Genomic DNA, 23,085 nt, shown 5'->3' with positions numbered 1-23,085 from the left:
CAAACGTAACAGAATATGTCATGAAATGGGCGGAAACATAGGAGGGGGCTACCTAAGGAGCCGGGACCTCTAACCTAATGGTGCGCGAAAACTGGCAATGACGTATTACTAGGAGAAGCTGGGGGCTACGAACTCTGTGCTAGGAGCAGAGACTAGAGTCTGGAGGGTCGGAGCGACATGTACCTAAACCCTATCTGGTATCTGATGTTTAGGGAACATGTTGATATAAACTAGAAGTCATGAGGGGGAAAGCTAACTTGACTCTAAGACTGGACCATGCATTATTCTACATGTAGTGCATGATGAAGAATATTAAATGACCAGTAAATGCAGTATTTCTCTAACGTGGAGCCGAATAGGCTAGACAATGACGGAAACTATTGATGCAGTTCAGTAGCTTAGGAATGCAAAGAAGGAGGACTGAACTGATAACTGGAACTATAACATACTTTTGGCAGACTCAGAGGCAGAGCCAAGCTGCACCGGGCACTGCGAGGCAGGAAGTAAGTGAAGGGTCGAGGATACAGGTGGGGGCTGTATCGCTCCTCAGCGAGGCTTTCAGGAGACAGGAGCTGAATCTGATGTCCGGGCCCTTTTGAGGCCTGGAAACGGGGACTTTATTATGGAATAACGTGCACACTGGGAAACGTGGCAACGTAGCTTTACATAGGCCTGATATTCGTAGTATTCACGAGGACTGGAAACTAACATACTAAAGGTGGACACAACTGGAATTGCGTCATTAATCGGACATGGGGAATAACATATGCATATTGGTCATGCACACATAACATATGATGGATGAGGCGTAGGGACACAGAACATGGCAAAATTTACTTTTCCACATTCCCTCCTTGTCACTACGTTTCCATCAGGAAACATCAATTTTCATGATACCATCTATCATTTCATACAGTATCATTTGCTCGTCTCGAATTGTCTTGGAACGGGATTTAGAACGGGGCTTGGGACTAGGAATACAAGAGGTAGCACACATGCTGCAAATCGCAGGGCCACATTGTATACAGAGGCAGCAGCTAAATATGATCGCTACTGCAATACCTAGAAAGGACAGGAATTTCCATCCCCATGCGGAAATTATATTCCAGAACCAACCGGACCATGTCCAGGTGCCTGGGTCTTGATGTAACAGATGGGCAATTTTATGGAGTCTGGTTATAGCTGAATAAACAGACGGCGCGTTATTTGGAATGAAAATGCAGCAACTAGATCCGAGAACTCTACAGGCCCCGCCCCTATCGGCCAGTATGACGTCAAGGACGAGACGATTCTGTAAAACGACAATTCTCATAAAGGATTGCTCTTCAGTTAAGTTACCTAGAGCGGAGGCAGTCTCATCTACTACTGCTTCAAGGGTTCTTGTTAACCTACGGATTAGCTTACTATTTACAACTGTACCTAAATAAGGGAAAACACCTTTATCTATATCAATGAATTGCTCTGCGGCAGTTTCAGTATAATCGACAATCGGGAGATTTCTCTTGTGTCTAGTGTGTACTAGGAATGAATTCCTATGGTAGTCGGGTGGGGCTAGGAAAACTGGTGGCAGTAGGAAGGCAATGTAACAGGTTCCCTCCCAATCGAGGGGCAGACGAACATATGCGGTTTGACCACAAATAAAATAAGAATGACGTGAAGCTTTAAAAATAGATTTCCCACTGTCACTATACTGGATAACAGTAGTACATTCACTATGTCCTACGTGTACAGAACCATAACTACGGACACATAATTCGCCTTTGACTGGTAGTACTGAAATAGCAGGTAAGTCTGGAGTAGTATCAGACTGAACATTCAGGACCATAAAATTCGACGAATAATTACCTAAATTATACACTTCATTTTCTAGATCTAAACCTGTTCTGTGGGGGAAACCTTGCTTGTCTGGGAAACATGTACTGTTAAGAAAAGACATATCTGTTGAGGATGACGTTAACGTGGACCATGCTCCACACGAACCATTATGTGAGAATGGATAAGGAAAGAGTGGCAGAACTCCCTTCGGTGTCTGGAAAGGGGGGAGTCGACCACACACCCAACAACTAGTGGCATTGCTGGTCTGGTGTGAGTAATGTAACATACGGATAAATGTGTTGTTGCGCATAGCGAGGCGGTATGAATATTCGTGAGGAGGCAGATCACTAAACGTGTGCTCTACTGTAGCATTAGCAGACATATTAGCATGAGGAACTGGAAAATACAGATAGAACGCATAGCTGGTGCAGGAAATCAAAATGCTGATGAATAATATGAAACTTAGAAAAACGATACATCTGATTGAACTTTGACTGACTCTCTCACTATGGGGGTCTATTTTATACATGTCAGAAACAGTCTAACCGTTTCACCTAGGGGAGGACTTATACAATCAAACTGACTGACTTATTTTACTAGACCTGAGCTTTAACTTATACTCCTGCTGCGGAGTTTTCTCTAACAAGGGATGGGTTGTAGTAATAATGTCTTGTGCGGGACAGTCCTTTAAAACAATGTCTTGACAGTTTTTAACATCCTGGAAATCCTGGGAAATGTTCTTGGAGACGGGTTTCAATCCATTGAAAAGCTTTACATGAGAAAGATGGACCCACCCCTTCCTGCCTTCCAGCTTGACGGCAGTACGGGTGGTCAAGAGGACCTGACGTGGCTCCTTCCAACGTGGTTCCAGCGGACTTGATCTGTCAAAATTTCTGATCATCACCAAGGAGCCTGGAACGATCTCGTGCGGTGCCACCTCGGTATTGTCTGGAAATGCGGCGGCAACCTGTGAACGACATGAGTTGAGGGCAGACATCAAGGAAGCTAGGTAATCTGTCAGCATATTACATGAAACATCGGTAATACTTCGGGGTCTAGGAGTACCCCACATGTTAGGGGGGCGGCCGAATACGACCTCGTACGGGGACAGACCTGATCTGGAATGTGCGACCATGCGCATATAAAATAGAGCGACTGGCAGAGCTACTAGCCAGTCCACACCCTTGTCTTTACATATTTTAGCAATTCGGATTTTCAGAGTCTGATTATGTCTCTCGACCAGACCGGCTGCTTCAGGATGGCGTACACAATGAAACTTCCACTGGTACCCTAACAACAGGGAAACGTGCTTCATGAGTTCAGATGAGAATGGCTGACCGTTATCAGAATATACGACTCTAGGGAGTCCATATCTAGGGAAGAATTCACGAACCAACTGCTTGGCAGTGGTCGCGGCTGTGTAATCTGGGACTGGATATGCTTCTGTCCACCTGGACAAAGCGCATACAACTACAAGGACATACTTGAAACCTCGACATCGCTCCATCTGAATATAATCCATCTGGAGGACCTCAAAAGGGTGGTCAGGAGGCTGGAAACCACCTTGTTCCACCGGAACACTTTTACCTGGATTGAACTGACAACATATCATACAGGTACGGACTTTCTGCTTGGCTGCAGCTCGTAAATGCTTGTTGAACCAAATGTTCTGGATACTGTCTAACATAGCTTTTTCTCCTAAATGTGCTGGACTATGTGCGGTATTAATAATGACTTGAACCATAGAATCGGGGAGAAACCATGTGGCTCTACCCTTCGTTAACCATCCTTGATCTGTCTGGACCCCTCCTTGTTCAGACCATTTCTTGATTTCATCGGGAGTAGCATGTAACTGGATATCTATGACGTCTTGTGTAGGGTCCTTAACTGTCATGCATGTAGTCGGATCTGGAGTATGTGTCTGATTAACTGGAATGTCTGGAGTCTGTGCTGTAAGCTTGGCTGTGCGATCTGCTAGATCATTACCTTGAGAAATAATGTCAGTAACTTTCGTATGTGCTTTGCACTTCATGATAGCAATAGATGTCGGTAAATGTATGGCATCTAACAGGGCTTGAATAAGGAGACCATGCTGAATCTTGGTTCCATGAGAAGTCATGAAACCTCTCTCCTGCCAGAGCACTCCGAAGTCGTGTACAACTCCGAATGCGTAACGTGAATCTGTGTAAACATTAACTTTCAGGTTCTTGGCGTGTATACAGGCTTGTGTCAGAGCGACTAGCTCTGCTGCTTGAGCGGACAGGGTATCAATACGGTGTGTTTCAATAACTTCAGTGTCAGTAGTCACTGCATACGCGGCGACTAGTTCTCCTGTACTAGTTCTCATACATGAACCATCCACATAAAGTGTCAGGTCAGGATCTGGTAACGGAATATCTGTCAGGTCTTGTCTTGGCTTTGTCGTAATATTAACTACTTCCACACAGTCATGTGGGTCAGGGTTTGAATTAACTGATGGTAACAGTGTAGCAGGATTCAGGACGTTGCAGCGTCTAATTTCTATGTGTGGCTGGAACAGTGTCAATTCATAACCTGTTAAACGTGCAATTGTCAAGTGCTGAGTTTGTGTTCGGTTTAAAAGAACTTCCACGGAATGTGGAACTTGTACTGTCAGGGAATGTCCTAAAACTATGGAATCACTTTGTCTGATAGCTAGTGCTGTGGCTGCAACTGACTTGAGGCATGCAGGCAACGCCTGGGCGACTGGATCTAGTGTGCTAGAAAAATAAGCACAGGGCTTGTATTGTCCTGCTTGATCTTGTGTAAGAACAGATAATGCTGTACCTTCACGTTCAGTAACGAAAAGTGTAAAAGGCTTACTGTAGTTCGATGTAGCTAGAACTGGAGCTTGACATAAAGCTTTCTTTAACTCGTTGAAACTAAGTGTATGGTCAGATGTCCAAGGGAGGACAGTCGATACGGCTGCCTCCTGTGTCGTTAACTGTATCAGTGGCTTGGCTAGAAATGCATACTGGGGAATCCATTGTCTACAATAAGAAGTAAGGCCGATAAAGGCACGTACCTCCTTCTGGGTTCTGGGCTGGGGAAGACTCGCTATTAACTGGATACGGTCTGGTGTCAACTGCCTACCCCTCTTGGACAGCAAGTGTCCTAAGTATACCACTTGCTGGACACAGAATTGAAGCTTCGAAGGTGACACCTTGTGCCCCATCTCGGCTAGAAAATACAGGACTGTAAGTGATGCTCGCTCGCAAGCACGTTCAGAACGGGCTGTGATCAGTAGATCATCGACATACTGGAGCAGGGCAGTGTCAGTTGGCATGTGAATGTTGTCTAGTTGTCTCTTAAGTGCTTGACTGTAAATACTAGGACTTTCTGTGAAACCTTGAGGAGCGCGTGTAAACATATAGCTCCTTCCATTTAAACAAAATCCGAAAAGAAACTGGCTGTCTGGATGAATCGGAACACTGAAAAATGCATTCTTGAGGTCTATGACAGTGAAGAACATGGCTTCGGAATCAATAGCAGTTAACAGGGAAGAAATGTCTGGGACAACTGGGTACTGAGGAATAATACATTTATTAAGTTCTCGTAAATCAATCACTAATCGATATACTGGGGGTGCATTTGGATCAGTACGTTTCATGACTGGAATGATCGGAGAATTGCATACATTGGAGTCAGTTTCTACAACTACTCCTTGAGCCATGAGCTCGTCAATAATTTTGGATAAGGCTGCTACAGCCTCAGGTGGCAATCTGTACTGTCTGATTCGGGGTAACACTACACCTGGTTTGAGAGTCACACGATAGGGTGTGATTTGCATGTAACCTACATCAGTTGGACCTTGCGCCCATAAATGCTGCGGAACATTAGACAATCTCGAATCAAAATCTCGTAATACATAGTGACCCTTAAAGTCACGTAGGAACAGACGTATTCCCTCTGGGGAACAGCAAATAACTGCACCTAATTCTTTCAGTGTCTTAATGCCTAACAGGTTTTCTGGACATGACTTAGTAAGTAACAGATCAGTAGTACGGGACAATGGACCTACTTCTAGAGTGACTGGCTTTGATATCTCATTAACTATTGGCTTTCCTGAAAATCCAAGGGAAACATTTCTTGAGCCTGAGAGCGGAGCCCCTGGAACTTCGGCATGACTAATTGTGGTCCTACTTGCCCCTGTATCGATCAAAAACTTTCTGTCTTTCCCTAATACTTGACTGTGAACATAGGGACCTTCTTGATCTACAGGTATCTCGATGAGAGGCAAGCCTACCTCCCTCTCTAGGCTGTTTCATGAATATGGCTGGTACTCTGGATACTCAGACTGTGCATACTGGTACATCTGTGATGTAACGTGCTGTGTTGCAGCAATAGGCTGCGGTGCGGTAACTGTCTGTTGTGCATTCTGTGACTGAGGAATCTGTGAAACTTGTTCTTGTCTAGGCGGACGTGGTCTTTCTTTAGTCTTACCAGTAGCTATGTTGTGTTTCAGAACTGCACACTCATTTATAAAATGACCTGGCTGTTTACAATAATTGCAGTTCCCTTTAACGGGAGCTGCAGGATGACTGGCTTGATTCGGACCCCTCTTCTGACTGTCTTGAGGAACAGATTGTGCAACTAGCACTTTCATTTTCGTGTCTTTCATACGTTTTCTTTCGTGTTCTTGCTCTTCTCTGATTCTATTCTGGTGATACTGGAGCATCTGGAGCATCTGGGACGGAGTATTTGCTTGCCAGGTGCTTTCAACTTTCAAAACTCGGTTTTTAATTTGTGGACTTGAATTCTCGACTAATTTAGTAACGAAAAGGTGAGGGTATGACTCACTACTTGTCTTGAGACCACTATTGATACTGAAACATTTTTCAAATCTAGAATAAAAATCACTAATATCTTCGTCTTGTTTCTGTTTACAGGCTGAGATTGCATCCCAGTCTTCCTTTCTCGTTGTCAATAATCTAGGTAAGACTTGAATCAATAATTCTGGTAATTCTTTACATTTATCTCCAAGACCGGTACCTGGTACTCGTGCCTTGTCTTCAGCTTCTAGAGCTGCCCAATCGATCTTTTTCTCTCCCACCTCCCATTCTTTTTCCTTTAACTTTTCATACACCCCTGCGGGTAACAGGACCTTTAACATTTTAATGATATCTGGGTAAGTGTATTCTCCCATACGGAGCATGTCTTTTAATTCTCTATGGAACCCTGCTGGATCTTTGTCATGACAGGGAATTAATTTCTTCATTTCAAGAAGTTCCATCTTTGATATTGGAGTGTATACAAACACTCGTTGCATTTCGCCACCCGTCCCTCTGACTGGGTGGACTTCTCGTAACGGATTCTGTCTGTCTATGTAAAATGATTTACTTTCTGGGGGTGAGACATGAACAAAATGCGGGTTCAAAAACGTTCTATATTTGTGGCGCTGTTCTAGAACGACACTAATTAAATCGGTACCTAGACCTCTCCATCTATACTGGAGTAACTCGTTCAGGATATCGTGTAACGGACCTGGATCAGAATGTTGACCCTCATACAAAGTAATGAGGTGCTGGATCATATACATACCCACCAGTCGTTGCTCGGCTGGGGGCAGTTTCAGAAACATTTGTGCCACTATTTCGTCTGGAAAAGTGGTAGAATCAGTAATCCATCGGACGGCTGATCGGGCTAGTTCTTGTTCATGCATGGTACTTAACTCACTATAACCGATTCGTGATTTCAGAAAGTGATCGGTAACTTGAAATACTTGTTCTAGAGAACCTTGTTCTGGTGCTGGATGATGAAAAATAGACTTGTGTTCTAGACGTAAATGGCGATCTGGAAATCTAGATTTTCCTACATACGCTATTCTGGCGGGATTCTCGTCTTCCTCTTCAGGATCAGAGATACTTTCTTTCTCGCTTACTTGTGCTGCTTTACGCTGTTCGTGTAACCTTATTATTTCTTTACGAATTTTCTTGTACATACTCTCCATGGCACCGACGGTCTTGTGCTTACCCTCGGCTATATTATCACTCCACCTTGTCAGGATTCTCATTTCGGCGGAATCTTTAGACGGGTAATCTTGTTCTCTTATTAGACAATTGATCAGGAACTTTAATATCATGAGCTGGATCTCGGCTTTCCTTTGAGACATAATCTCGCCAATACTTTCTGGATCATCCCCTGTACGGATGAAACGATATATTCTGTCTAGATCTTCTTTCATATTCGGCAAGGTGACTAGATACTCGGTCACCCTCCTTACACGTACGGAATATAAAACCATATTATACTCGCCTGGGACTGCGTCATAAACACATTCGCCAAGGGCTTGTCTGATTTCTGTGACGGACTTATTACTTTTAGGAGTACGCTGTGATGCTTGAGCATGTAATTCGAGTGCTGATAAACGTTTGTGTGGCGGTGGGGTTTGAGGAGTAGCTCCTCCTGCGGCCCCTAGACTGGAGTCGTCTACTGAGGCTCTACGTCCTGGCAGAGTGGGAAATGGAACTGTAGGCTGGACCGGGGGTACCGTAACAGGTACTCCGGTGTCTGGAAGAGCGGGAAGTGCCTGATTTACAGGGACTGGCGGAGCGCGAACAGGATTTGCATATTCTGGGACTGTGTCGTCCAAGTAGGACGAAATAAAAATATCAGCTGCGGTCTGTTTGTGACGTAGCTTGGTCGGAACTAATGGTGGCGGGAAATTACTGGATGCCTCTGGGGTCGCTTTTGGCAAGCCCTCGGCAAGAAGAGGATACATACCCTTAATGAGGGCATGCCTCTGTCTGTCTAACTGTTCGACTTTGACTTGTTCACCTATCTCGATTAATTCTCTTTCTTGGGCTCGTTCTTGGGATTCTCTACTTAACTCTGACTTTCTGACTTCCTTTTCCGTTCTTTTATGAGCTTCTTTACGCCATAACTCGATGGCATCTTTCTGTGACTGTCTGGCTTTCTTTTTCCATAAAGCTTCTTCTACTCGCATGATACATTCGGCATCCCATGTACCCGATACGGGCCATCTATACTTTTCTTCTAACTGTTTGGTATACTCTACCCATAAATCTAGATATAATATGGCGCTTATGCCATGTTTCTGATACATAAAGTGACCTGGACTGTCCCTAGGCGGGACAGGAACTGCTGCTTCCAGCAGACCCTTTCTAGTTTTTAACTGACGTAACTTGGAAAATATAGGCATGACTGGACTGTAATCTGGACACAATACAATACACAATAAAAACACGAAATCACATCACACTCATACCACAACATTAAAATACATAAAGAACATTATAAATAACAGTTCGAGCAGAATATTACCTGAAATACTGAGAACGGAAACAGAACAGAATTTCTCGAGAACGGAACAGACTAGAATTACTGGATGCACTGCTGTAACAGTACGGAACATACCGGTCCCATAGAGGGACGCATCAAGACCCGTATCCACCTAGGTGAACACTTCGTTTGTGAGTCTGGGCACCACCAACCCACGGACCAGGAGTCAATTTAGATTGGTCCTGTCTAGATACTACCCCAGCAATGGTACTCACCGGGCAGCACGGAACGGAAGGCCTCGGACTGGACTGGATTTCTACGACGACGAACTTCGGACTTCAGTTACGGGTGGGCCTCCGGATACCTCGGACCTTGGACTCTCGGCTTGGGCTCTGGTCGGGACTCGCCGCGTTCCTCCACCGTCTCGTTTGGATGCTGGACCGCCTCCTCCGTCTCCTCCGTGGGCCTGAGGGATACTTGGAGCAGAAATATCTGCCAGTGCACGGTATGGTTCCGTCACGACTGCAGAGGGTCAGGGGGTCGGCGTGGCTTCACCGACGCGTGGGGAAAGGGCAAGTCCCTGTTCGGGCGCCATTATGTGGTAAATAAATAAATAATACCCTATTTTTGACTAGGCATATAGCATAACAGATAGCTCAATAAATAAGAGTCAAGATTCGAGGTAGTAGGAGTTTCTGCAGGTTTATTACAGCATAAGGACAGGATCAGGACAACCTGCATAGGAACAGAGGTAACAGGGCCCAGCAGGACAACTGGGGCCCAGCAGGGGAAAAGAGGCCCAGCAGCTGCTGGGGCTTGGTCTGGGATGAGCGCGCTAACATTCAATAACAAAACACAGGCATATATACATAGCGCGAACACATAGCATTACATTGCAGTAGGCGTAGCAGTGGGTGGAGTAGAAGGCGTGACGCGTAGCAGTCGCGAAAGATAACAGTAAAAAGAGGTGTAACTGGGAGTATACATAGACATGTGATGCAAACGTAACAGAATATGTCATGAAATGGGCGGAAACATAGGAGGGGGCTACCTAAGGAGCCGGGACCTCTAACCTAATGGTGCGCGAAAACTGGCAATGACGTATTACTAGGAGAAGCTGGGGGCTACGAACTCTGTGCTAGGAGCAGAGACTAGAGTCTGGAGGGTCGGAGCGACATGTACCTAAACCCTATCTGGTATCTGATGTTTAGGGAACATGTTGATATAAACTAGAAGTCATGAGGGGGAAAGCTAACTTGACTCTAAGACTGGACCATGCATTATTCTACATGTAGTGCATGATGAAGAATATTAAATGACCAGTAAATGCAGTATTTCTCTAACGTGGAGCCGAATAGGCTAGACAATGACGGAAACTATTGATGCAGTTCAGTAGCTTAGGAATGCAAAGAAGGAGGACTGAACTGATAACTGGAACTATAACATACTTTTGGCAGACTCAGAGGCAGAGCCAAGCTGCACCGGGCACTGCGAGGCAGGAAGTAAGTGAAGGGTCGAGGATACAGGTGGGGGCTGTATCGCTCCTCAGCGAGGCTTTCAGGAGACAGGAGCTGAATCTGATGTCCGGGCCCTTTTGAGGCCTGGAAACGGGGACTTTATTATGGAATAACGTGCACACTGGGAAACGTGGCAACGTAGCTTTACATAGGCCTGATATTCGTAGTATTCACGAGGACTGGAAACTAACATACTAAAGGTGGACACAACTGGAATTGCGTCATTAATCGGACATGGGGAATAACATATGCATATTGGTCATGCACACATAACATATGATGGATGAGGCGTAGGGACACAGAACATGGCAAAATTTACATTTCCACAGTTGAAGAAACCAGAACATATGCAGCAACGCTTGTGCACTGATCAGAACTGACGCATCTCCTGCTTCGAGATTGAGATCAACGCATCACTGCTGTTGCAGGGACTAGATCAGTCCATTCAGAACCGCCGCACAGCCTCCGGGGCCACCGCTTTGGAACCAACGCATCGCTGCCACTGTGTGAAGAGGATAGATGCATCACCCTCCAGCGTGGGTTAACCCGGCGCATCGCATTCAGAACTGCCGCAATCGGAATTGGCGCTTCGCTCAATAAAACCGACACATTGCTGCAGCTTAATGGAAAAATCCTGCGCAACACCCCAACTGCGTGAAGATCATTGATGCTTCTTGTGCTCCGACAAGGATTTTGGTACTTTTGATTAGCGGGCCCTGCGTGGGTCCTGTACCAGGCTCACGCTCCATCATGGATAGCCTGAACTCTTCACTTTGTCCCAGTCCAGCACAGCCAATTTAACTCTTTGAGCGCTATTTGTTTCTAAGTGCTATTTTTGCATTTAATCTTTAAAAATTCATTTCTTGACTTCCACTAATTAGATCTTTTTCATTTTTGGCTTGTTTTATTTATAAAATGTATATCTAGTTTTCTATACTGGTGTGGAGTCTTTTTGGTGTATTTTCACTATGTTACTATGTGTTGTGTGCACAAATTCTTTAGCCTGACTGTTCTGTGCCAAGCTACCAGAGGGTGTTTACAGGTTAATTGAGGGTGTGTATCTGGCGTACCCTGACAAGGATGGTGGTCCCTACTTGGACAGGATGCATACATCTGCCAAGAGAGAGACACCATTTCTAACAGTTTGTCTAGAAGAGAGGACAAACTGATTAGCACACAATTAATTGACTTTTGGAGCAATCAAGGGCTCACTCTCTTTTCTTTTAAATGCAATATAAATGTTAAATGGTATATGTGTAGTTTTTTTGATATTGTCTTCATAGGGTATGCACAAAACAAAGTCGTGAATAGTCACCTCATAAGAAAAGGAAGACAAACAAACAAGGATCATGTTGCAATCAATATTGATGAAAATCATGAGTGAAGATTAAGTACATAAGTACTAGAAAAAAGTTTGTGTGCTTTTTTTGTTTAAAGGAGTATGTATTTGTGACCTACTGGAGTATTGCTATTTATTTCCATAATTGTAGGCCCCAACCCCAGCAGTCTGATATGGGCTACACCTTTGTAAATGTTCGGCATGAAGAGTTAAGCATGCATCAACAAGCTGAGATAGCCCTTTATACTGAGCAGCATTCCCAAGTGTGAAATTCACAATGTTTTGAAAGGCAGTAACCAACCTAGCTTTTATATGTTCTGCCACTACATATTATATTCTGCGTATTGTTGAACAATGTTGTGTTTCACAATCACCCAGGACTAAGACCTTCTATTAGTTTTCGACAAATCTTTATTTATTCTTAGTCCCAAAGTCAAAGTGTGATTAAGTGACTATTGCCTAGATTTCAAAGCTTGTCCATTTCTTCTATGCATCTTCAGGTAACCTTTTTTGCATGTGCTTGCAAAGAAGAGAAGCAAAAGACAAAATAGGACTAATGTCAAACTCTAGATCGACCATGGATAAAGCCATCAGATCTCTAACTGTGCTACTCTAACAGACAGTGTCGCTCAAAGAACTGTTCCTTATTTTGGCAAGTCTTGGCTCTTGCATACTGTCATCCTCCACTCTACAGCAGGCTTCTCCAATGAGTCGCTCGTGAGCTACTGGTAGCTCTCCAGCTACCTACAGGAGTATTAAATTAGAAGCTTTTGCTAGGTTGAATTAACGTATATATAATACAATTGAAAAGAGTGTATTCAAAATCCAAATGTGTATATTTTTAGAAGTCATAAGCTGATGACTTGAGAAAAATTATAAACTTTATGAAATAAATGTAAAGCTGATAGTTGAGTGATATATCATGCAGCATCAAGAAGACTTATGATGCATATTATTACTTTGGTACTAGGTGTATCACACCTATGGCTGTTATGTATTACCCATGTAGAGGCAGTACAAATTGACAAAGCCTTTTTTGTTACATTACGGTGGCAAGCCAGTCTGTGGCACCAAGATGATCACTGCTAGTTGTCTTGCATAGGGTGGTCGCTAATGTAAACTTGCTCACTATTAAAATAGTAATAACATTCACTCTGGATGATATTAATTGAACATAAGTAGCTCTTATTACAGAAAAGGTTGGAGACCCCTGCTCTACGGCAACCTCTTCAAGAGCTTTAAGAAAAAAAATGCAAACATCACACCCATCCTGATAGAACTCCACTGGGTCCTCCTCTGTCCAGCCACACTACAAAAACAGCTGAACCAAAACTAAAACCATCACAATGGGCCCCTTGTGTATCCGGCTGACATGATCACCACTTCTGATGGCTCTCAGCACATACTTACCCAGGATTCCTCGGAACACTCTGCTGCAAAGCACTGTCAAGCACCAGGACCCTTGGGCCACTTCTCACGCCCCAGGGCAGTGTGGGCCCCCCTCTGGGGCTTCTGTCACTTTAGGGAGGTAAGCGCGGCCCACGCTGCGGGGAACAAGCACTCCTCCTGTTGTTGGCACCACTCTTTGGGCCCAGGCAATAATGATGTAACGCTCATTAGGTGCTATGTCCCAACTTCCCTAGGGCAAAGCTGGGCACAGGTAGGCCAGCACGTAGCAACTTCCAGGAGATAGCAGGAGATAGCAGCTGGGTCCCACAGTGGTTCCTCCTGATGCCCACCAGTCCTTTTGCTCCAAAACAGGCACAAGTATGCACATATCATGGGGTCACAACCCCAGTACTTATACCTCATATGTCTTTGTTCTCTTCCCCTGGCACTGGCCTAGGCCCGATCCAAACCAGTTCTGGGGGGCACTCCAAACTTAGTTTACAGGGCACAAACACCCTCATTGTCAGAGTAGGTCCTGGCCCCAGACACACCACAGGGGGGCAGAGCCTGCATTGAACAAGGCAGATACATACCTATTTAGGGTCAGGGGCTACTCCACCCACTACTCCAAATACAGATCTGTTTATTCAGCCTAACGCTGACTCACCCAGCCCCTCTGGAGCCACGCACTTCCCCAGTCCCTGTCACTCCTGAACCAGACATGCAATACACGTCAGGCAGGCAGAAAGACACATAGCACACAGAAATGCCAATTTCTAAAAGTGGCATTTCTAAAATAGTGATAATAAATGTGTGCACACCATTGCGCAGCATTTATTATTACTATTCCAAACATACCACACTTGACCACGCTGCTCCTCTCATATTAGAAATTACCACTGAAACACTTATCAGGGAATCCCTAATGCATTCCTATGAGAGGACAGCCTCACAGCAGTGAGAAACCAAAATGGCTGTTTGTCACTACCAGGACATGTCACACAATTAAGGTAAATGTCCTACCTTTTACCTACAATGCACGCTGCCCATAGGGCTAGCTAGGGCCTACATTAGAGTTGACTGATATGTAGAAAATGGGGATCACAGACGTGGCACCTACTTTATGTGCCGCGTCACAGCTGCAGTAGAGTGCACACAGGCCCTGCAATGGCAGAGACCTGAGACAGGTTTGAAAGGCTACTTTGGGTGGCGCAATCAGCGCTGCAAGCCCACCAGTAGCATTTAATTTACTGGCCCTGGGTATTTGAGATACCACTTTACAAGGGAATGGTAAATTAAATATGCCAAACAGGTGTAGACCAATCTTACCATGTTTACCACAGAGAGCACACGCACTTTACTCTGGACAGCAGTGCTAAAGTGCCCAGAGTCCTAAAACCACCAACACCAGGTCAGAAAAAAGACTAGGAGGATGGCAAAAGGTTCAGGGATGATACTGCAAAAAGGGCCAAGTCCAACAGCCTTCCTTTGAACATGTACAGCGCTCCGCTGCCTTTTGTCTCAGTTCATGCTATACAAATATCACAAACAAACATGTACAAATACATGCTAAAGGCTGGAGAAGCTGAACTTTGTTCCACAGTGTCTTTAAGTGGGTGCTTCTGACAGTGTGTATGCAACAGATGTCTTAGTGACAGTGTAGTACTACCCCCCTGGAGCCAGGATCTTCAAGCCAGAAAAGAGCAGGAACTATCAAGTTTGGGAATCTGCAGTCTCTCACGATCTCTACCCTGCTGCCTGGAACACCAAGCGTTCACACACACACACACACACACAGGGGAACTGAGGTGTCCAATGAGGTGCCTCCCGTGTTTGCAGTAAAACCTTGCCTCCCATCTACACCGATACTTCTACGCTTAACCAGTTGTCATCCCACGGCTTGGGTGGGATGTCAGGACCTGACTCACGACAGTGATGGTGACACTCTGGGTACTCCGCATACCCCAAATGCAGCAGGTCTTAAACCTCTGCTGGAAGTCAAAAACAAGGGCCTTGTTGGAGTGCTTCTGATAGTTGACGTACAATGATGGGAAAATATAGTAAAATTTTGGAAAAAGGACAGAATAATGTAGTTGACTGCAGTGCTCGGGGACTACCTCCCCCCATAAGCTACTAACATCGTCAGGACGCAAGCCTTCAGTGCCCCAGTAGTAGTACGGTTTGATTCTAGAAAGATTCTGCAAAGAAAAAGAGCGGGGCTCCTGACATTATGATGGAGTTAAAAAAAAACACTTGCCCCTTCCCTCTCCGCCGTCACCCCCCTTCACCGTCCCCATGTTCCCACACAGCCCCCTCACTATGCCCGTTTTTAAATGAGGATACCTAGGTTATTATCGAGTGCTTAGCAACACAGCGGGCTAATATATCGGGAAAACAGGAGGCATCCCCCGATTCCTTGAGGCTGCATTCCTTAATAACCCAGGGCTCACGTTCACCACGACTGACGTTGCAGACATACAAATACATTCTCACAGATTGCCCTCAGATTTCAATAATTATCTAAAAGTGTCTGTGGATTCACAGTTCACAGAGCTCATCTCCCTAATTTAGCAGATAGTCAGACGTTCATGTACATTATGTGATGAAGTGCCTAAGTGCTAGCTTTGATGTCAAGGTTGGAGAAGGGATCGAGCTTTGTAATCGTAGCGCACCTTAGCTAGAGGGTTCGCGAGGTATTTGCGTTATGCTATGTCTAACTGCCATGGTTTTCAATTGCTTTTATTTTAAAAATTTAATTATTTTTTGTAATGCTTGCGACTTCTCAGTGCTGACCATTTTACCTAACAGCAAATACCCGAGACAGCCAAATAAATGCCCTAATTCTGTACTTACTCAGAACTTTGAAAGTGACTTCAGTTGCAATCTTAGATAATAATAATACCACTCCCTGTGATGGTGTAAAATTGTCATTTTCAATTTCAGGAAAGCTTGGCTTGGAAGAATATGCTGTTGTTTATCCACCTAATGGTAAGTGTTCTGCAGTATTATGACCTCCTCTAGTGGCACAGAATAAAAGTGCATGAAATGCAATGTATTAGATGTGTGTTTTGTTAATTCTAATTGAAGACAGAATGAGATTGAAGAGGTTGCCCATGAATTTATTTCGAGGTTTTGTGAAGCGCTGTGTATGTCCCTTCGGTATCTTCTGGGTGCTGACAGTCCATAGTCTCTCTATATCACGAAGGGAGGTAAATGGAATAGTTATTTCTTCTAGTCAACCTATTTGTTTTTCTCTGATTCCTCATTGGACATAGTTTTCTGCTTTCCCTTTTTTTGTTACACAGGCCTTTCGAATAATTTGTTGTTCTTATCTATATTTGCAAAAAGTATTGCCAGTATGCGTTTACTGGGGGCATGGCCCGACAAGTAGAACATATTCTACATCAGTGGTTTGGCAGGTGTTGGTTCTAGAATTATCCTCCAGGTTTCGATCCATTAACCTCGTGTGAGTTTAGTACATTCTTGGAGACAGCTTTAGTTTGTTCTCCAGCCTGTGGAATCTCAAAAATGAATACAGTGAGTTCTGAGTAATACCACATACAAAGGGATTTTTTGTCTGACTACTTCGGGCATTGCTGCATTGGAGATTATTCCTCACCCACGGTGGCAACGAAGGGCCTGAACCCAGGTCGGTCAGGCAGAGTGGTATATCAGTGGGAGACACAGCTTTATCAATGACACGTTTTAGGCGCAGTGGCAGTGCCGAGCACATTTACTGGCAATCTTCGATTCGGGGCAATGGGGGAGACTGCATCAGCCCTCCACAGCGGTCGACTCGTAGGCAGGGTAGTTATATGTTGTAGTAGCCCAAAGGACAGCCATTCAGTGTTTGGCTTGCGAGCCTATGTGAGGCATTTCGCCTGATATGTTTGCTTCCACATCCGCAAGGGATAGTCACTAACCACAAGGGAGTGTTCATCAGTCTTTGAGCTGCTGCTCTAACCGCTCCCTGTGCTCGCAGCTTTCCCCCTCATGCTTGTTGGACACTCGATTATTTTCAAGGGTGAGTCCCCGGAGCCTCCCTTGGGTGTTTGTCGGGCCCTACGTTTTATATACAGCAGCCCTGGCTTCTGTGTTGCACTGGCATCGTCTTCAGAGATCCCCTGCGCCTTGTTCCTGTTCTAGCCGCCTGCATGGTGCAGGCGGGCGAATCACCAGCTTCATTACTACCACCACTACTTTTATCACCACATCGCCATCACAGCGACCATTATTTCTAGCACCATTAGCACCACCAATACCATGACTACCAGTACCACCTGAGCCATAACCAGCATCACTAATACCACCACCGTTACCACATTGGCATTAGCACCACTACCATTATCAGCACCCCAATACCATTACCGCATTACAGAGCCCACCGTTGCCACCAATACCCACACTACAGGTATCACCAGTACCTTGACTATTATTACCACCTCCATTACCACCACCATTGTCAGTGCCTTGAGCACCGCCACTATTACCAACATCAGCACCAGTATCCATCACCAATGTCACTACCACTATCATAATTACCATCAACGACACAATATTATAATGTGCGTTGGTGCCCTGGAACATTGACAGTGTAGTTTGAATTTGTGTGTGTGTCTGGCATATGTGTGAGAGACCTTGTGTCTGTGTTATCAACAACAACATTGGCCTAAACTAATTGGATTTGCCGGTGCTTATTTCACAATGAATCACATTCATTTAGAGACAGCTTCAACCCTCTGCCAGAGCTCCTGATGAACAGAATAATACCCAGAGCGGCCAATCAGATCAGTCATCAGTTGCCATTAGTTGTGTGCCCCAGTCCTCAACAGCCATTTTTCGATGAAAGTGTCACTCACACCGTGAATCAGTTTACAGGAGTATATTCTCTTTATTATCATACTGTTGGCTGTTAGGTGTATTAGTCAACCTAAACAATGCGTCTGTTGTAATGCAGGGATGGTAAAATGTGTGTTCACTGCAGTAGAGATGCATCCCTTTAGCATGCTCACCACCCTACAGCTGCCCATTTTGCCCTTATCCATACTCATACATAGTACTCATACTTCTACACTGACTACTAGCCCTATCCCCACTCCTCCTCCCACCCCTCTGCTTACTCCTAACCTTCCCCCACTCTTACCTCTATCATTAATAATATCCATACACCTATGCTTTCTTTTGAATTCGTACTTCTACATATACACTTATTCGTACTCCTTACTCTTACATTTACTCCGTTTCTACTTCTACTCATGTGAGATACATTTTTCCACTTGGGCGTTATGTTATTTTCAACATTCCCCCCAGTAGCAGCATTAGTGGTTGGAGCGGTATTGTGATATCTGTTATGGACCTAATGTTAGATAGAATTTCACGCCAGAATTTTGGGATATGGACATAAGACCACCACTTATACTGCTTCCCCTGCATCCCTTCTATTGTGTGTTAGAACTTCCAAACATTGCCTTTAGCTGCGTGGAGGAAAGGTACCATCTGGTCAAGAGTTTGTACGCATTTACCTTATGTCGTGTGCTTCTGGATGGTTGAGATACTCTCTTCCGGATCAGATTGCAGACCATGTGCTAATCTCTTTCTCACCTTAGAGTATGCTTATGTGTAGATCGTGGTTTAAACTCTAAGATGTAGCTGGAGAACCATACAATGCCTTTAGGTTGTTGAGTTGTGAAATAGGGCTTCTATATGTGATATATTTCTATTTACCTTAGCTTGCGCACCTCGTCTATTAACCCAGTGAATCACCTGAGATAACCAACAGTCATCTCTCTGACCCAGGCCTAGGTTGTCTTTGGTTGCTTCCTTAGAGAGAAAGACTCCAACTTCGAAGAAATCACTCAGTAGTGGTGATCTTTTTTCATCCCTTCTACGAAATCCCGGGTGCTTTAGGCCAAGAGGGAAACCTGGGTTATAAAGCAGTGATGTCAGTGGCAATGGATACGTGCTGGAGACTTTTTTCCACTCTATTTGTTGCCAATAATTTAAGAGGTTTGACTTTTTGTCAGCATTGTGTGTGCTTTTGCACACTCTCTAGCCGAGAGTCAAAGCAAATTCTGAAGTGGGATGATCATTTGATGTATTAAATTGAGATATTTTAGCATGGCTTTTCAATAATGTTAGCTTTACTGCCTCTCTGCTGATATAATGACAGAAAACAGCACTTGTAACCTGGGAAATCTCAGCGGATGCTGATCTTTGCGTTTGGGCATTATGATGTGTTTGAGAAAAGGGGGCTATTGATAATAAAGTCATGCCCACAGCAATATCAATGAATAATATTACTGTTTGTGTGCTGCACAAATACTTGACACATTGCCTCTAAGTTAAGCCTAAAGAATGACTGATTGACGGAATACTGAAACAATGTGAAACATTCACCCCCAGTACAGAGACCTGGGCCTAAATCCATCGTTCTTTTGTTCATTGCGCCACCCTAGTTTAGACCCAGCCCTATACAAATTAGTCTTGACCCTGCTCCTCATGGGAACAGTCCTGCCCGAACTGCCAGGCCAGGTCTTCCCTGGACCGGAAACAAGCATCCTTGGACCGGTTTCAGGGTATCACCCCTCATCAACCAAGCTAGCTTGACACCAGTGGCATGGTGAGCACGTTTACTCACCTGCATTGGTTCCCAAAGGGATGATTTCTGCTGAAAATGTTTCGTTCTCTGGTCTCTTCCGGGCTATCAACTTGTCCAGATAGCGGGTTAGTTGTTTGTAGTACTTGTCCTCAACCTCCTCTCCTGCCCTGGAGTTGACACATTTTTCCCAGCCACTTTACTGCTCTTTCCAAGGAGCTTGGGGACCGGGAAAAAAGTAAAGCCCCACTACTTCCAGTAACAACTCACTACTCCCCCTTTTCTAATCCATTACTATCATTCTCCTCCTACTTAAAACAATACTAAACACACAAGAACTCGAGACCACAAACGTAACATAACTAATCCATAAGGAAAAAACCCTACATATTATTAAACTACAACCAATTGAACTCTCATCTTGGGTTCTGAATTAGCATGGTTCTTGTCCCAAAGTGATTTTTTTGCGACGTGCCAGAAGTAGTAAGCACCATATTGTGGAGAAGTGTGGCTCAATGGTTAGAGCGGCAGACCCTGATGCAGAGGTCTGGCTCGGGACCAGGGTTCAATTCCTGCCTTGGCTGGCCTCGGCGGATCTTGGGCTCATAATTCCTCGGACCTGATTTCTCGCCTCGGTGCCTACTCTAAGCATGGGTCCCACGCTGCAACTCTGGGCAATAGCTTGCTTAGTCTCCACAACGGCCCCCTACAGTGCTAGGGATGCCTGGTTGCACCCTGGGGATGCCCAGGAGTGGGCATTTCACGGGGAAAAACCAGGAAGGGTTCCCTAGCGGTATGAGTACAGCGCCAGGACACTCAGGAGTATCAGTGCGCTTTACAAGTACGGCTACATTTACATAGGAATACAATTTGCAATTACAATTACTTTCCTCCTACTGTTATTCCTATTCACTCCTGCTGTTACTTCTACTTACAATTACTCTTCTACACTAACTCCAACTCGCCTGTACTCTTCTATGCTTACTTCTTCTTTTTACTTCTCCTAATTCAAAATACTGATACCATGACTCATACTTTTCCTCCCATATGTCCCGTAGTTATCCCTACTCCTACTCCCATTGCCTCTACTCTTCTGTGCTTACTTCTACTTTCTTCTGTTCGTAATTCTAAATACTGATGCAATGACTCCTGTTTTTACTCCGATATTTCCTCCTATGTATTTCTGCTCTTACTCCTTTATACACCTAAGTAACCTCTACTTTTACTTGTACTTACACTTTGTCATGCCTACTGCTACATCTACTCTTGCTCCTACATGCTCCATTTCTTCTTCAATTAATCTCATATTCTGCTCCTTCTATCTTTTTCTATCTTACCCTCTGCCTAACTCATCTTCATTTGCATCTCCTTTGTCTTGTAATATTTCTACTTACTGTTTTTGCCTCATCTACTCCACTAATCCACCTAAACCTACCCCCACTTCTACTTCCCTACAATCTGCCATACACTTTTCTCCCCCAGTCAGGTTTCCTTCTGCATTTACTTTAATCTTCACCTCAATCAGTTCTTTACCACAGTCAATCAACTCTTTATTGCTCTGAAGTCAGAATTGGCAGCAGCATTATCTCCAGTGATTTGTTCAGATGGTTTGCCGCTGCTTTATGTATTAACACATTTACATACCAAGACAATTTATTCTTAATAATTTTAGTTATTCAACTCTGTGTACCTCACCTTTAACTCATTACATACCTATGACACTCGCAAGTTAATCTTGACAATGTGCCCACATCTGACCACTTCTCTATTCCTACCTGCTGGTACTCCAGCACTGTTATCTTTGCCTCAGAGGTTCTCACTACAAACATATCAATACAAACAACCTCATCAGTACCAAATGCACTTACATAAAAAAAAGTCTAGTCCTTCTGCAAGCATTAGTCCTGGTCTGTCGTTGATTTGCAGGTTTTTCAAGGATATAATATTATGCGTTCTGACGACAATATTAATTAGGCGGTGGCAAACCAGTAATTTGCAAGCACATTCTTAAATGAAGACCTGTATCCACCACAACCTATGACACATTTAAAATGTTCTATCCTTGTATCCCCATCCAACTCTGTCTGCCTACATACCATCTACCAAGTTATACCCAAACTTGCCAGCCAGTTCTCAGAACATGTTACTTTAACCAAAGGATGTCTGGCTTTTTAGGGGACTTCAGCCATGAATGTGTCAATGACAAGTGCACATTATACAGTAATCTGGATAATCTAGCAATACCGCTTCATATCTGCCCTCTTAAGCTCCTCACCATCATGGTCTGTGAACTGCAGGCGCTGTCATCTCTTCTTCCATACATCTCTTTTGTTCCCGACAAATTGGTCTTTTGGACTCGGGTATCTATGCTAAGGTAGGGAATCAGCGACTAGACTTCCTTATCAGATGAACAAGTTACTTACCTTCGGTGACGTCTTATCTGACCCAACCCATCCTCTCCATTATGCAAACAAAATTTAGGTACAAGACTGTTCCCTTTTCAGGGCCCTAGTTTCTCACACTAGTGGTTTGTGTTCTTCATGGCTCTGCACTCCTGGCGTCGAAAGTTGTGAAAAGAAACTGGCAGCAGCACGCTGGGGTGGCGCCTATATAGGCACCACGCATGTCACTTCTGGCGCAGACGGCACCAACTACACCACGCGGAGCCAAATGATGCCACCTACCGGCACGCAGGGGTACTGCTCATTATAAAAATTCCAGATCCAGTCTGACGCCTGTGGATAATTCTAAGGTAAAGAATCTGCAGATAGATAAAGTCTCTACCGGACAGTCGTGTTATCCAAGGTAAGTAACTTGTTCATTAATGTGTAGTATTTAGTAGTGTGTATGTAATAAATGTACTTTAACTTTTCCAAAGGAAAAGCACTGACTAAACAGTCATTTAGTGAGTGTTGTGTGTCAGCAAATGGAGATTACTAGCCCACACCACCTCCCATACACTGCTGTGCTTCACTACCCTGAGAGAGTCAAGTGCCACAATGGAGTACATTGTTCCCAGTTAAGAGACAATTGTGGACTTGTTACTTGTGCAGGCCTCACTTCCTGAACAACTAATAACCCCACAATGGATTAATTATTATTTGGTAGAACAGAAGTCTCATATTCTCTTTAGCCTTCAATATGTCTCCCTCAGCCTTTTTAGGACTTTC

General features: G+C 44.4%; 1 protein-coding gene across 2 annotated transcripts in view; it reads left to right on the top strand.

The window, feature by feature from the left end:
• TBC1D19 (TBC1 domain family member 19) overlaps positions 1 to 23,085 on the top strand; it is a 1,159,927-nt gene that overhangs the window by 898,010 nt on the left and 238,832 nt on the right. For both annotated transcript variants that reach the window (XM_078678973.1, XM_078678974.1), the window contains exon 15: positions 16,264 to 16,308. In XM_078678973.1, the coding sequence (XP_078535099.1) occupies positions 16,264 to 16,308 (45 nt within the window). The remainder of the gene's footprint in view (positions 1 to 16,263; positions 16,309 to 23,085) is intronic.

Source organism: Lissotriton helveticus, chromosome 2_2 (genome assembly GCF_964261635.1).
Source record: "Lissotriton helveticus chromosome 2_2, aLisHel1.1, whole genome shotgun sequence".
Lineage (NCBI taxonomy): Eukaryota > Metazoa > Chordata > Amphibia > Caudata > Salamandridae > Lissotriton > Lissotriton helveticus.
This window is presented reverse-complemented; position numbering and strand designations above follow the sequence as displayed.